Source organism: Anastrepha obliqua, chromosome 1 (genome assembly GCF_027943255.1).
Source record: "Anastrepha obliqua isolate idAnaObli1 chromosome 1, idAnaObli1_1.0, whole genome shotgun sequence".
NCBI lineage: Eukaryota > Metazoa > Arthropoda > Insecta > Diptera > Tephritidae > Anastrepha > Anastrepha obliqua.
This window is the reverse complement of record NC_072892.1, coordinates 104606191-104619052: the sequence shown is the minus strand read 5'-3', so window position 1 is coordinate 104619052 and position 12862 is coordinate 104606191. Positions and strand designations below refer to the sequence as shown.

Genomic DNA, 12862 nt, shown 5'->3' with positions numbered 1-12862 from the left:
TATCAACGAAAATAAATTAAAAATTATTATTAACTTAATATTGCGGTGTTAATTTGGGTCGGGTTTTGTAGAATGCTACATGGGCAATTTTAGGCAAAGTAAAGGGTGGTTAAATTTCAAGGCCCGATGTTGAATGTGATCCACACCTAAACGGCAACGATACCGTTGGACTTCTTTATTTGGGGTTATTTGAAAGAAAAGGTGTACGTCGATAAACCAGCAACAATTCAAGAGCTAAAGAATGAGATAATTCGGCACAATAACGGCATAGAACCTCAATTATGTCTCCGCGTCATCGAAAATTTGGACCATCGGATGGAGGTGTGCCGCCGAAGCCGCGGCGGCCACTTGGCCGATATTTTGTTCTATACGTAATTGAGCCATACCAATATTATCATAATAAAGAGAAATGACAATAATTTCCTAAAAAAATTGTATTTTATTCAAATTCAACATCGGCCCTTGAAATTTAACCACCCTTTATAATGACTTATTTAATGGAACTTGGTGGAGATGTAAGGGAATGGCTCAGGTGGTTCAACCTTTATAACTACCAATTGTTCCGGAAATAATAGTTTTGTAATTATTTGTCTTTGTAACTATTTGCCCTCAAGAACTTCATTATAGTTTGCCACATTCAAACTTCTAACTTCCCTTAAATTCACAAAATATACACTCACGCGCGTGTTTTTTGTTATTTTCATACTTATACCGAAGTATCTCAATGCAAATGCATTTACCCATATCATCACTTTTCAATTTCAAATGCGAAGAACAATTCATTGGAATTGACAACAGTATAGTGTTGCCGAATATCAGCAAATGAAAATAAAATATGAACAAAAACAAGGTATTTCACCTCAGTGTTGATGATGGGGATGGCTGCTATTGCGGAGTTTTACTGATGAAGGTTATTTTTTTGAAGCGCGGCCGAAGACCGCCCATGCAGAATCAAGTTCTATGCAAAAATTCTACTAATTTACAAAAACCCTTCGACCCGTCGACGCTCCTGTAAAAATCAATTTTATATGTTTATATTTTTGAGAATCTTTCTCAATCCTAAACTAAGCAGGAAATACTGCAGAATTACAAACAACCTCCAAGTGAACGTCTCTGCATGCGAACTGCGTTCTTATTTGAGGTGTCTGACAACACCAACTTTTCGCTAAATTACACAATTTTAACAATAAATTACTTACTTACAACCTTCTTATCTAGAACGCATTACATTATACTAAAGATTTCCCGTTAATTTTACTAAAAACAAACTCTAAACCAACCCTCCGTTGATTTCATTCAAAACTTTCTAATAGTTCTAATAAAAAGTTCGTACAAACACTCACCCAACAATTTTTGCCAAATTCTCCTCCATAGAACTCAAATTTAACCCTGCCTAACCAATGTAAATCGTTTCTACTTCTGACTACAACGAACATATAAAAAATATTGTCGGCTGTGCAGGGTTAAATAGAAAGAGAAATAATTGATAAATTAATATGACTATAACGAAAGCTGAATGGTACGAAAACCTTTGCTGCATGTTTACGAAAATTCGAATAGAGCAAACTGTCAAAAATAAATAGTCAAACCGAAAAGCGTCTGTCGAAAGCAGTAAATGACTTCAAAATTTAGAATATTTAACAAATGTCTGAAGAATTCCGTGCAGTCACACGAAAGAAATGGATAGCGCGTAGAGCTATAAATCCCAGATTGCGGAAGCTGTCGGAACGTAGCACTGAAAAGGAAGAGAAAGAAGTGGACGTGGATGCATTTCTAAAGTAGACAAATCGCCCGCACGTTCATTCATTACCAAACTAAATGATAATATATTTATTTCATACCCTAGACGCCTGGAGCAGTTGTGCACACAAATGGTTGGTAGTGATTACTTTATACAAGCCATGGAAACAGTGGACGACAGTATTAAAACTTTGGCAGGCACAGATAAATTTTGTAGTCTGGTTTGTTTGGGCATTGGTCCTTTCTCCCGCAACTTTCAAGCACTCCATCAACTGGCTTTCATCATATGTACACAACGGCATTATTGCATTAAAGATGCTATATATTTCGATCCTGTCTTCCGCGAAAGTGAGAAACAGATTCTTCAACGCCTGAATTGTTCGTTAATGAATGAAAATTGTGAAGCAAAATATGGAGTAGATGAACGCACACTTTTCTATCTACCACATTGTCCGAATTGCTTGACGAACAACTTGCTATGGAGCAATTGGCGACCGCAAAGTTTGAACAAACTGGTGCTCATAAATAATAGTTTCGAGAGTTTATCACTAAGCAAACCCGAACGTATGTTAAGATTAGATTCCGCTTATATATTAGATGTGCTGCCGTATGTCAAGGAATTCCCCTTGGATGATGACTATGAAACACACAACATCTTCAATGACTTATCTGTGCATGTATTTCCATTGGAGTCCTTACCATCAACACAAGCTACAATATGGGCGCAAAAAGATGCGCCAACGTATACTGATGTTGAAATGATTTCTGCCGAAGAATTTGCGAGGCTAAGTATAAGTTAGGCTGGTATATTCTTTAAGTAAAAATATGTTTTGCAGATTTGTTTTTAGTTTTAAAAATGTATATTCTACCATGGTGAAAGCTGAATACAAAAGTAATGAAAATTCATTGATAATTTTTTTCTAGTTTAATAATAATCTGGAGATGCTCATGTACCGCTGTGCACAATAAATCACTTTTTGGTAAATGCTGCGCATCCGCCATAAATGCGAAATCAGATGGTTCCACGTTAAGTAGAAATTACAAGAATACCGTATGTGGAGTTATTTAAATCGAAGAAGCTGACAGTAAAAGCTTGTCAGGCTACTTCAGATTGAATCATAAGTTGTACCCGCCAGTTGGTAAAGGGTTGTTCAATAGGTGCGCTTCAACTTTTTTTCGAAAGGGAGGGCGAACGACGCAATATTTTTTATTTTTCGCTTGTCATTTGTAAACTTCATTAGTATATAATACATTTCATCATGGAACGCTACACACTTGAGCAACGATTGCAAATCGTGCAAATTTTTTATGAAAATAATCGTTCTGTTGCTGCTACTTTAAGAGCATTACGGCCATTTTACGGTCCATTTAACAAGCCATCCCGTTTTGGGGTTATGTGAAGTCATTGGTCTACAGTAACAAGCCGGCGACGATTTGTAAGCTCAGAGCCAATATTGAACGCGAAATTGCTGGAATTTCGGCCGATTTATGAAAAAGTGTGGTGGAAAATTGGGTTCAACGATTGGACTTCGTAAAACGTGCACGCGGTGGTCATGCAAAAGAAATTGGATTTCAAACTTAAATGTATATGTTCAAACTCGATAATAAAAAAAAAAATTAGTTAAAAAAGTCAAACCGTTTGTGTTTTATTCAAAAAAGTTCAAAGGTTGAAGCGCTCTTACTGAAAAACCCTATATATTCAACAAAAGCTGTGAGATAACTGTCAGGCCTGCTAGTGATGCTGCATTTGTAAGTGATGTAGCGCGACAAGTTGTTGTCCGATGCCGTGGTAATCATTTACTTATTTTCCAACTACATGCTGAAGTTATTACCTGCGATTGAAAGACAAAATTATTGATCACTAAAACCTTTACATTCGCTCAAAAGTTTTATTCGTAGCCATTCTTTCAGCAGCTCATATTTGGTCATTATTTCAGCGCCAAATTGTGGTTTATATTAGGTCTGTTCATGAAGCAAATAGTTTGTAACAATTATTACAAATTATCACGGTTTGGTGTTCATGCACCTAAAAAACTTGCAACGTAGAGGAAAGTGAGAGAGCAAAATGACATTTCGTTTTGAGGGAAGTTTCAAGTTTTTACTTGATAAATTTTTACTTGTAAGAATTTGCAAGTGAGAAAAACAGAGAAAAACACATAATAATTAAAATTTCCGAATTGGGTCAAAATTTAATTTTAAATAAAAACGGTGATTAAAATGAAATGTAAGTAAATATAATTAGATAAAATTTAGAAAGTTTTTTTGAAGTCGTATATTAAATAGGAATCGGCCAATGATGCAGAGGCACGTACTTCTGAACCACAGCCCCTCGTTGTTGTTGTTGTAGCAGTATCTTCGCCCTGTCAGTGTAGTGTAATTACCGGTCGTCTTCGTCTAGCTCATCTAACGGTAGGCCCAGGAAACTGGCAGTTTCGACGGGTTGGGTCCAGAGAGAGAGAGAGTTGTTAGATGAGTGGGTTTGATGGGGCATTTTTTTACCCACAGCCCTCGTCTCCGTTTCTGCCGCTTCCGAAATTTGCCATTTTGTAAGGGCTTGCTGTGTTTTTCACAATATTGCAAAAGAAGGAGATTTGGTGTTTATTTCCGAGACACATCTGATGAACTTACAATCCATGGCGAAGCTTTCACATCGGCAAAATTTATGAATGATAACATCAAAAGTTACGAAACACCATTTTTCACGAAGAATTTATTTAAAAAAAATCACCCTATATCGTGCGTACATACAATATGTATTAAAAAAGGAAATTAAAATTAATTAATTCTCAGTACCGTATTTTCATATCATTTCAAATACATTTGAATACACATTTGACATCGACTTTCTACCTTTCTATCTGTGCTATCCGTTCAGCTTATGCTTTCTTCCAGCATTTGAAACAATTGACCATCGGACCTCTTTTTCTCATCCATATACTGCTCCAGGGCTGTTTTTTTTTTTTTTTTTTTTTTTTTTGATTTGAGGATGTAAATGAAATGTTTTCTTTTAAGGCGTCTGGCCACCCTGGCGGACCAAAAAATGCACTTTTTTTTTTTTAATTAATAAATTCGAAGCTATGGGCCGGAATATTTTTATTTTTTAACTCAATATCATACAGGGTTTCAAGAATAACATTGTGAACTTTTATTTGAAAATATTAAAAAATGGCGCCGTGATGTTGGTTGCCGCGGAGGTCCTCCACACGATACGCGCGGTCCTTGTCCCACCTGGTCCTCGGTTATGGTACATCTGAAAAAAAAAAAAAAATTCCGGTTATTCTGAAGTAGTGTGACTACAATGTAGCGTAGCCTTTTTTTTTTCGACGATTAGAAAAATTATGGTGAGCCGAAAAAAAAAATTTTAATTTTTTACCGACATTTTTCAAACAAAAACATTAATAAAAAAAAAACTAATCAAGTTATCAAAAAACTTCTACGTAACATTGTAGATAATGTATCTAAGAATATTCAGTAAAAATTTGAAAGCAATCAGAAGGATAGTTTCCGAGATCTCGAAGGTACCAGGTCAAAAAATGTAGTTTCGAGATAATCGCAAAAGAAAGTAACCATTTTTTAATATTTTCAAATAAAAGTTCACAATGTTATTCTTGAAACCCTGTATGATATTGAGTTAAAAAATAAAAATATTCCGGCCCATAGCTTCGAATTTATTAATTAAAAAAAAAGTGCATTTTTTGGTCCGCCAGGGTGGCCAGACGCCTTAAATAAAAAAAAAGATATTTACGAATTAAATAAATATATAGGAATATAAAATAAAATGTAAAACTATGTGATCTTGGCCTATAAATTTTTCCGAGTATAGCAGTACTCAGTCACAAGTTCTTCCAACGCACCATTTTCTAATGTCCTTATCGATCCAGGGAACACCAATGAACAACGTCGGTGTCGTCTACTTCCTTGAATTCTTTCCATGCTTCTAGGAGCCGTAAGCTTACGAGATGATCCGTTTTATTGAAATTCAAGAACTGCGAAAAATGTCAACGCTTGGATGACCATCAACCTAATAATCATATAAAATTTATCTCACCTCCTCTTTAGTGCGTGGATCCAACACTTGCTGCTTAAAACCTTGTTGAAGGTATTTATTTTTCATAAAAATCGGATGTACGTCATTCAGATGTTGGTAGAGCGCATCTGTGGGGTCTTCCAAAGATTTGTAAGGTGGCTGATTGTGAAAAAAGAACGCTCCTCGCGTCGTATTCATTCGCAGCCATTCAAAGTTTGAATCGAGTTCCAGATTAATATCCCAATAATTGCATTTTTCTTTATACTCCAGTTTTTGTTTGCAAATGCTAAGCCAAAGCCGATATTATTCAAGTGGTAGTGATATTTGGTAACAATTCTACAAAAAAAAAGTAACTACATATGAATGTTTACTTTTGATCAGTGATGGTAAATGGTTTTTTGAAAAATCCCTACACAGCCCAAAAAAATTCCCTATTTTTCCCTACGCTTACAACAAATTTTCCCTACGAAATTCCCTACATTTTTTTCTCCTGTGTTTACACTATAATGTGGCAATTGCAACGTCAAAATTGAATTGTTTGCTTAAGATTTTTTAAAAATTCCGTACAGAGCTTCTGCAGTGCAATCAGTTCTTATTGGAATTAGAGCCAACAGCTTAACCACAAGCCGCTCGCTTTCCTCGTCGAAAAATCTCACCATGAGACACATATGCTTATTGAATCCGATGTCTGTGCTCTCTTCGATCATTATGTAAAATTTGTTTACTTTTAATTTTTTAACTAAATTGTCTTTTTCTTCTTTTGCCAATTCATTTTTTATTATGCTGGTGCACTTCTTTCTTCCAAGCTCAGATTTTTTTATCATTTCAGAATAAGGCACGATTTCTTTTAAGAGTGGGATTAAATGGTTCACCACTTGCAGCGCAACATTATGCTCAGCGAAGAACATGCTAAGTCTTATCTTAATTGCCTTAATATTTTTTGGTGCATTTTTGTTTCGGCGTGCTTCTGTAAATCAGACTTGCCACAGTTCAAAACTTTTTCGCACGCAGTGCATTTGCATTTGAATGGATCGTTAGCCACAGCTTCCCTAGCCACTAAAATTTCGTCGTCAAGCCACTTATTATTGAACTTTTGTTTCCGATACTTGCATTGTTTTTCCTGGTGTTCCTCCGAAGAGTCAGTCGAATAGCTCATTTCTGTAAAATATATGCATTTTAAATATAAAAAAAGCTAAAACTAAAATAATTGCAAACTTACTTCAAAAGTGAAAAGCACCAGAAAACGTGGGACAACTAACAATTTTCGCGCAAAGAAAAAATCGTGCTAGCGTTAACGAAGTAAAAAAAGGCAATGCTGCCGTATTAACGCTTTTAAAAGTATGCTGCCATAAGGAAAAGAAGTCTGGCATGAAATCTTATTGCGGATTTTTATTTTAAATGAACTTTTTTAATTTTACCCCGCTATTTTAAAATTTTTTCTGTCCTTCTTGAAAATTTCCTACATTTACAGAATTTAAAAAAAAATCTGTCCTTCTTTTCCCAACACCCACATTTTTCGACAAAAATCCCTACATGTAGGGAATTTTCCCTACATTTACCATCACTGCTTTTGATACTAAATTATCTAAGCCAGCTGATTACTACTTAAGGGGCAATTAATCATAACCTAAATTTAAACCTAAGCACAGTAAGTCTCCGTAAAATCGCGTGATAAGATTGCGATAATTCAGGGCAACTTTCGTTGCTTCAACTTGTAACTTATGGAAGATGGGGAACGAGGCAAGGAGAGGGGCAACGAGTTGCTTGTGCTCGGTCAACAAGTTTGTTTTCTTGTTCTACTTAAGGTTATTGCTCTGGCCGTTGTTAAGACGACGTGCAACTCCAAAATAGAATTTGCAAAGTTGAAGCAACAAAAGTTTCCCTGTATGAACGTGGTCGTACAAATGCCTGTCTTTGAAAGTGAAATTGTGACGAGTGGCTTCGTTTATGATTGTTAAGACCATTTGCATCAGATTGTGGATACGGCTGGTTTGTTTTCAATCAAATCAACTCAATCAATTTAATATTCAAGTTTAGAAATAAAATCTTATCAATATTTGTATTTTTTAATATATTTCTTCTCTCGCTGTGTATTTCCAAAAATATTCGCTCGGATAGCACAGATATCGCAGAAATACTTATGTATGTATGTATATGAACTTGTCAGCTACTTATTCCAAGTTGCTTGATGAAGAAGCTTAACACGTTGAGTGCCACCATACAACAAAAAAATGGGGTTCGTCCGGCCACGATTTTTTTTTACATAATACCATAGAATATTTGAATTTTTGAATAGGCCATATGATGCCACATTGGTCTCATACCCATAGGCCAAGCAACATAAACAATGCAATGGCTCTAGTATGGCGTGAATACACTACTACTAATAGCCTCTATGAAGCAGCTGCAGCAGCACAAACCGAAATCTCACACATTATACCGCGAGACCAAGTGTCACCACGAGGCCTGAAAGTCTCTTTGCACTGTGAGACCAACCTGGACTCACATGGCACTCAACGTGTTAATATACGAGAGGTTATTGGTCTTTACCAATAACTGGTGTTTCTATATACATACTTACTTACATATGTCTATTAATGCGTCATTTGAAGAATAAGTTACCTCCTGCCTTTTTGCTGATGGCAAAAAAACTAAAGAATCTTTTGCAAAGATCTTAGAAGAACATGTCGAGGTAGTACGGTACATAGTAGTTTGGGGAAAATCCATTATTTTCTCAGAAGTTGGCGGGCGGGCTTATTCGCAGAGGTGCATATTGCGGAAACCTCTCTGATTGCTATGCACTTGGGCATGGCCAGAAGCGATTCCTCTGCTGGATAGTCCAAGCAGCTCACAACCTCCAGCTTTAGGCAGGTTCTCCCTGGATAGCTTTTTGATTACCCTCATGAAGTGAATTAACGTGAGAAGGCAACAACCAAATGGTTGTAAGGTAAACGTGGGCACCTTAAATTCCGTCATTTTCCTGCTTTCGTAAAGCTTTCGTAAAGCACGTCGCGTCGGGCTAGTGACCCAACCGGAAAATTAATACACTCAAGAAACAGAAACATGTCTCGTATTCCGCCCTATGTTCCGGCTAGGAAAAATATAATATGCATTATGATAATTTTCTTATATATGTATGTACATAGTTTGTTTATTTTCAATTGAGAACACCACCTAAATCTATAATTTATTGAGGAATAATAAAAAAGAGATGGATGTAGTGATCGATATCTCGTAATGTATCAATCAAACAATTTAAAGTATATGCTCGATGTCAAGGTGACATTTCACACTAAAAAAATTCTTTTGCTGCTTTTGGTTCGTTGCATTCAGTTGTGAGTTACAGGGTGTTAATAATGGAAGTCAACGTAGACAAAATTCTGTACATTTTACAGTTTTTCTTTGATAAAGACGGAAATGTATCCAGGCCGCTGAAATTGTTAATGGTGTTATGGTGCCGATGTTGCAACAGTCAACTACGCGCAATTTCGGTTTCATCGATTCCGTTCAGGCATTTTTGATGTTAAAGAAAAGGTCGAAAAAATGACAAAAATACTCGAAGCTGAACGGCATGTTTTAGGCGTATCATCGCCCAGGATCTTTAAGATCGACCATAAAACAGTTTTATACCATTTGCGCAAAATAAAAAGTAAAATTAAATCAAATTAAATTAAGTAAAATTAAACTAAATTAAATCAAGAAAAAAGTAAAGTTCCTTAAATTACACAACTCTTTGCTAGTTTTCGTTATTAAGCATTGACAACAAACGAAACAGCATCGACAGTATTTCATTTCATTTTATTTGGTTACCGGAACCCTTTCAATTGAGTAATCGTACTGAAATGTAATGTAACACATCGGTGACTACCACAATTGTCTATCAATTTGATTACTTCGAAACACCGCAAGGGAGAGTGACGTCAGTGTGACGTCAAATCGACGTCATCGAGAATAGTTACATAAACGGGCTACTGGATCACTTTATGAACGGTTCTGTTCGTTGGATCCTGCTTATTACCTTGGCAGCATAGCCTTTTGTAATTGGTAACTCTGGCAAGTGAATGTTCATAAACATAAAGTTATTTGGAATAAATAAGAGAAGTCGTTGTTCTCTTCAAGACATACACACACGGACAATGTTATTCCCACAACCACTAATTTTTCCTTCGATAAGCTGTATCTTGAGAAAAAATCGATGTAATTTCCTCCATGAATGAAAAATTAACAAAAAACACAGAATTCTTCATATTTTGAAGGGACAAAATTATTCACACAATCCAATTTCACAAATAAAACATTAAGTTAAATGAAATTTTAATATTTAGTAGGCATTCCTTTTTGCCCGATCCCTTCATGAAGTTTATTTGGTATAAAGGTAATTAATTTTTTAGTCACATTTAGACTCAAATTTCGCCATTCCTTTTGGATTATCTCCTTTAGTTGGAGATTATTGCTAGTTATGTTAATTTTAGCGACACGCCTTCCAAGTTCATACCACAAATGTTCGATCGAATTCAAGTCTGGGGGGTTTCCAACAAACAGTTTTTGCGCACTTTCGTACAAGATTTCTTTTATAATATTAAAAAAATAAAAAAAAAATAAATAATTGGCGCGTACACTTCTGTTAGGTGTTTGGCCGAGCTCCTCCTCCTATTTGTGGTGTCCGTCTTGATGTTGTTCCACAAATGGAGGAACCTACAGTTTCAAGCCGACTCCGAACGGCAGATATTTTTATGAGGAACTTTTTCATGGCAGAAATACACTCGGAGGTTTGCCATTGCCTGCCGAGGGGCGACCGTTATTAGAAAAATGTTTTTATTAATTTTGCTTTCACCGAGATTCGAACCAACGACCTCTCTGTGAATTCCGACTGGTAATCACGCACGAACCCATTCGGCTACGGCGGCCGCCGTATAATAATATTAAGATAAAGAATTTATCCACAATACCATCAATAAATACAAAATTACCCACGCCTGCCATTGACATACATCCCCACACCATTACACCCCGGTCCACCCATTGCAAGGTCATCCAGTATGAGATCGACAGCATCTAGATTTACGAGTCTTCGTCTTGTTAGGGTGGCACATTGGCAGAGAATATGCTCTGGAGTTTCATCATCCAGTTCGCAAAAATGGCAGGCGCTTATTTCTAATAATTCCAGTTTCCTGAAATGATAACAAAGTCTAGAATGCTCCGTATAGTATCCAGAAAGAGTTCGTAAGCCCACGCTATCCAGATTTAGAAGCCTATTTGAGGTTCTGCTGGAGAGAAGGATAAACTATTTAGTCTGTCTCTGTCTGGGACTCTCCATGCCTTTCTTCGCAGTCTTTGATAACTTCTTTTATGACAGAGCCCACAAAATGGTTCTGGTCTATAGAATTTTGAAGTATCGCCTAATTTCGCTAGGTAGTCGGTCTGTGCGTTGCCATCCTAACCTACATTTTCTTTAAAATGTTATACAATGGTAACTCAAAATAGACACCCTGATGTCAGTAGTGAATAATTCCTATACGGTACCTTTTTATGTCATTTTTGACATTCATCAAGTTAGAAATTTGTCAAATTAAAGTTTTCAAGATGTACAATTTTAAACTCGGTGAAAAAATTTCGAGAAACTGGTTCTGTCGAAGATAGAAAACGGATTGGCAGACTAGACTGCAAAGTTTAAAGTCTATGTTAATAAAGTAGCATCAGTTCCAGAGCTGAAAAACAACACTCGGATATGATTTTTAAGACCCGTATTTTGAATAGAAATATTGAAACCTGCAAGAGTCTAAATGTTTGCATGTTTTCTTTTAAAACAGCTTCTAGGCACATCCTTTTAAAGGCCTTTTATGAGGTATATTGTTAGTTGTTAATGAAATAAAAGCAGGTTAGATTACTTTGAAGCAGTTGTCCTGTTTGATACACGCAGGCTTATAGCCCATTGTGATGTTGCGCGGGGAACTTTTCCCTATCTCTCCTACAACTAGTGTGTGTTTTTCAAACATTTTAGAATATACCTGATTTCTCAGAACTGAGATTTTCCAATTAAAAAATTGTCTACCTGGAATTGTAAACCCTCGTCTGGATAGAGCAGAGAGCAGAATAATGGCACAGAAGGTGCGAGATCGTCTCTTGCTTATACGCATCTAGACAACTTCTACAGAAGTCATGTAATAAGTAATTTGATAATTTGACAATAAAAGTAATGTGACCTTCTCTCTCGCCAATTTTAGAAACTTTCTTCTCTAACAAAGCAGAGAAAGGAGCGGAACAAACATTGTTACTAAATTTAAGTAGAAGCTTATTCTAGAAGATTCTTCGTGTTAAACAAAAAATTGCAAAGCAGATGTTAACGAAGGGGTTATTCTGCCGAAATGAGAAATAAAGACTTTATTTTGTTAACTTTAGTCGTATAAATGTCATTTCTATGGATTTATCGCCCTTTCACGGGATTGGCATTCAATTGGAATCCGCAATAAAACTTACCTTTGCAAAAACATTGTTTAAACAGTTTTTTTTTTATTTTAAAGCTCGAGAATTTTTAATGGAGAACCCTATATGCGCAAATACGAATTTAAAAAAATTATATTTTCCTTTTTTTCTAAACAGTCTTGCATGAATCGCTTGTGAAGCAAAAGGAATTCTCAGCATATTACAGCAATTTGTATTCCCTCCTTTGTGCTTCGTTCCAGTTTCCTGCAAAACAACCGCTTTTATTTGGTACTTCAGGTCGTCTATTTGCTTGCTTGCCCCTCAAGACGAATTTTTATTGTTCTGTTGTTTAATTCGCATTTGACTATAATAATTTTACAGCCTCTGGGGCGTATACGTAACGTATATTAAGGTTGAGGGGAGGTATATTGAGGTTGTAGAGGATTCTTCATATAAATTTTGCAAAGGTATATATAAGGCAATGGTTAAGTTAGGTGGCGTTGGGCGATATGTAAAAAGATCTCACTTAGACCTCTAGCGTTCATTTCGTTCTGAATTTGGAGTCGAATTATTATTTTATGTAATTCGTGATGCACATTTTCGCGAGTTTTAAAAAGCCGCTTAGTCTTTGTCAGCAATATTCTTCATAGATGAAAAATATGTTGATGCTAG

At 36.0% G+C, this 12862-nt stretch overlaps 1 protein-coding gene across 1 annotated transcript; it reads left to right on the top strand.

Annotated features, from left to right (window-relative positions):
- The first annotated feature begins 1567 nt into the window (after window positions 1–1567).
- Window positions 1568–2646, top strand: LOC129248789 (SRR1-like protein). The gene is made up of 2 exons (XM_054888408.1): window positions 1568–1778; window positions 1847–2646. Exons 1-2 carry the CDS (start codon window positions 1645–1647, stop codon window positions 2538–2540), a joined length of 828 nt encoding a protein of 275 aa, XP_054744383.1. The 5' UTR covers window positions 1568–1644; the 3' UTR covers window positions 2541–2646.
- The last annotated feature ends 10216 nt before the right edge of the window (window positions 2647–12862 follow it).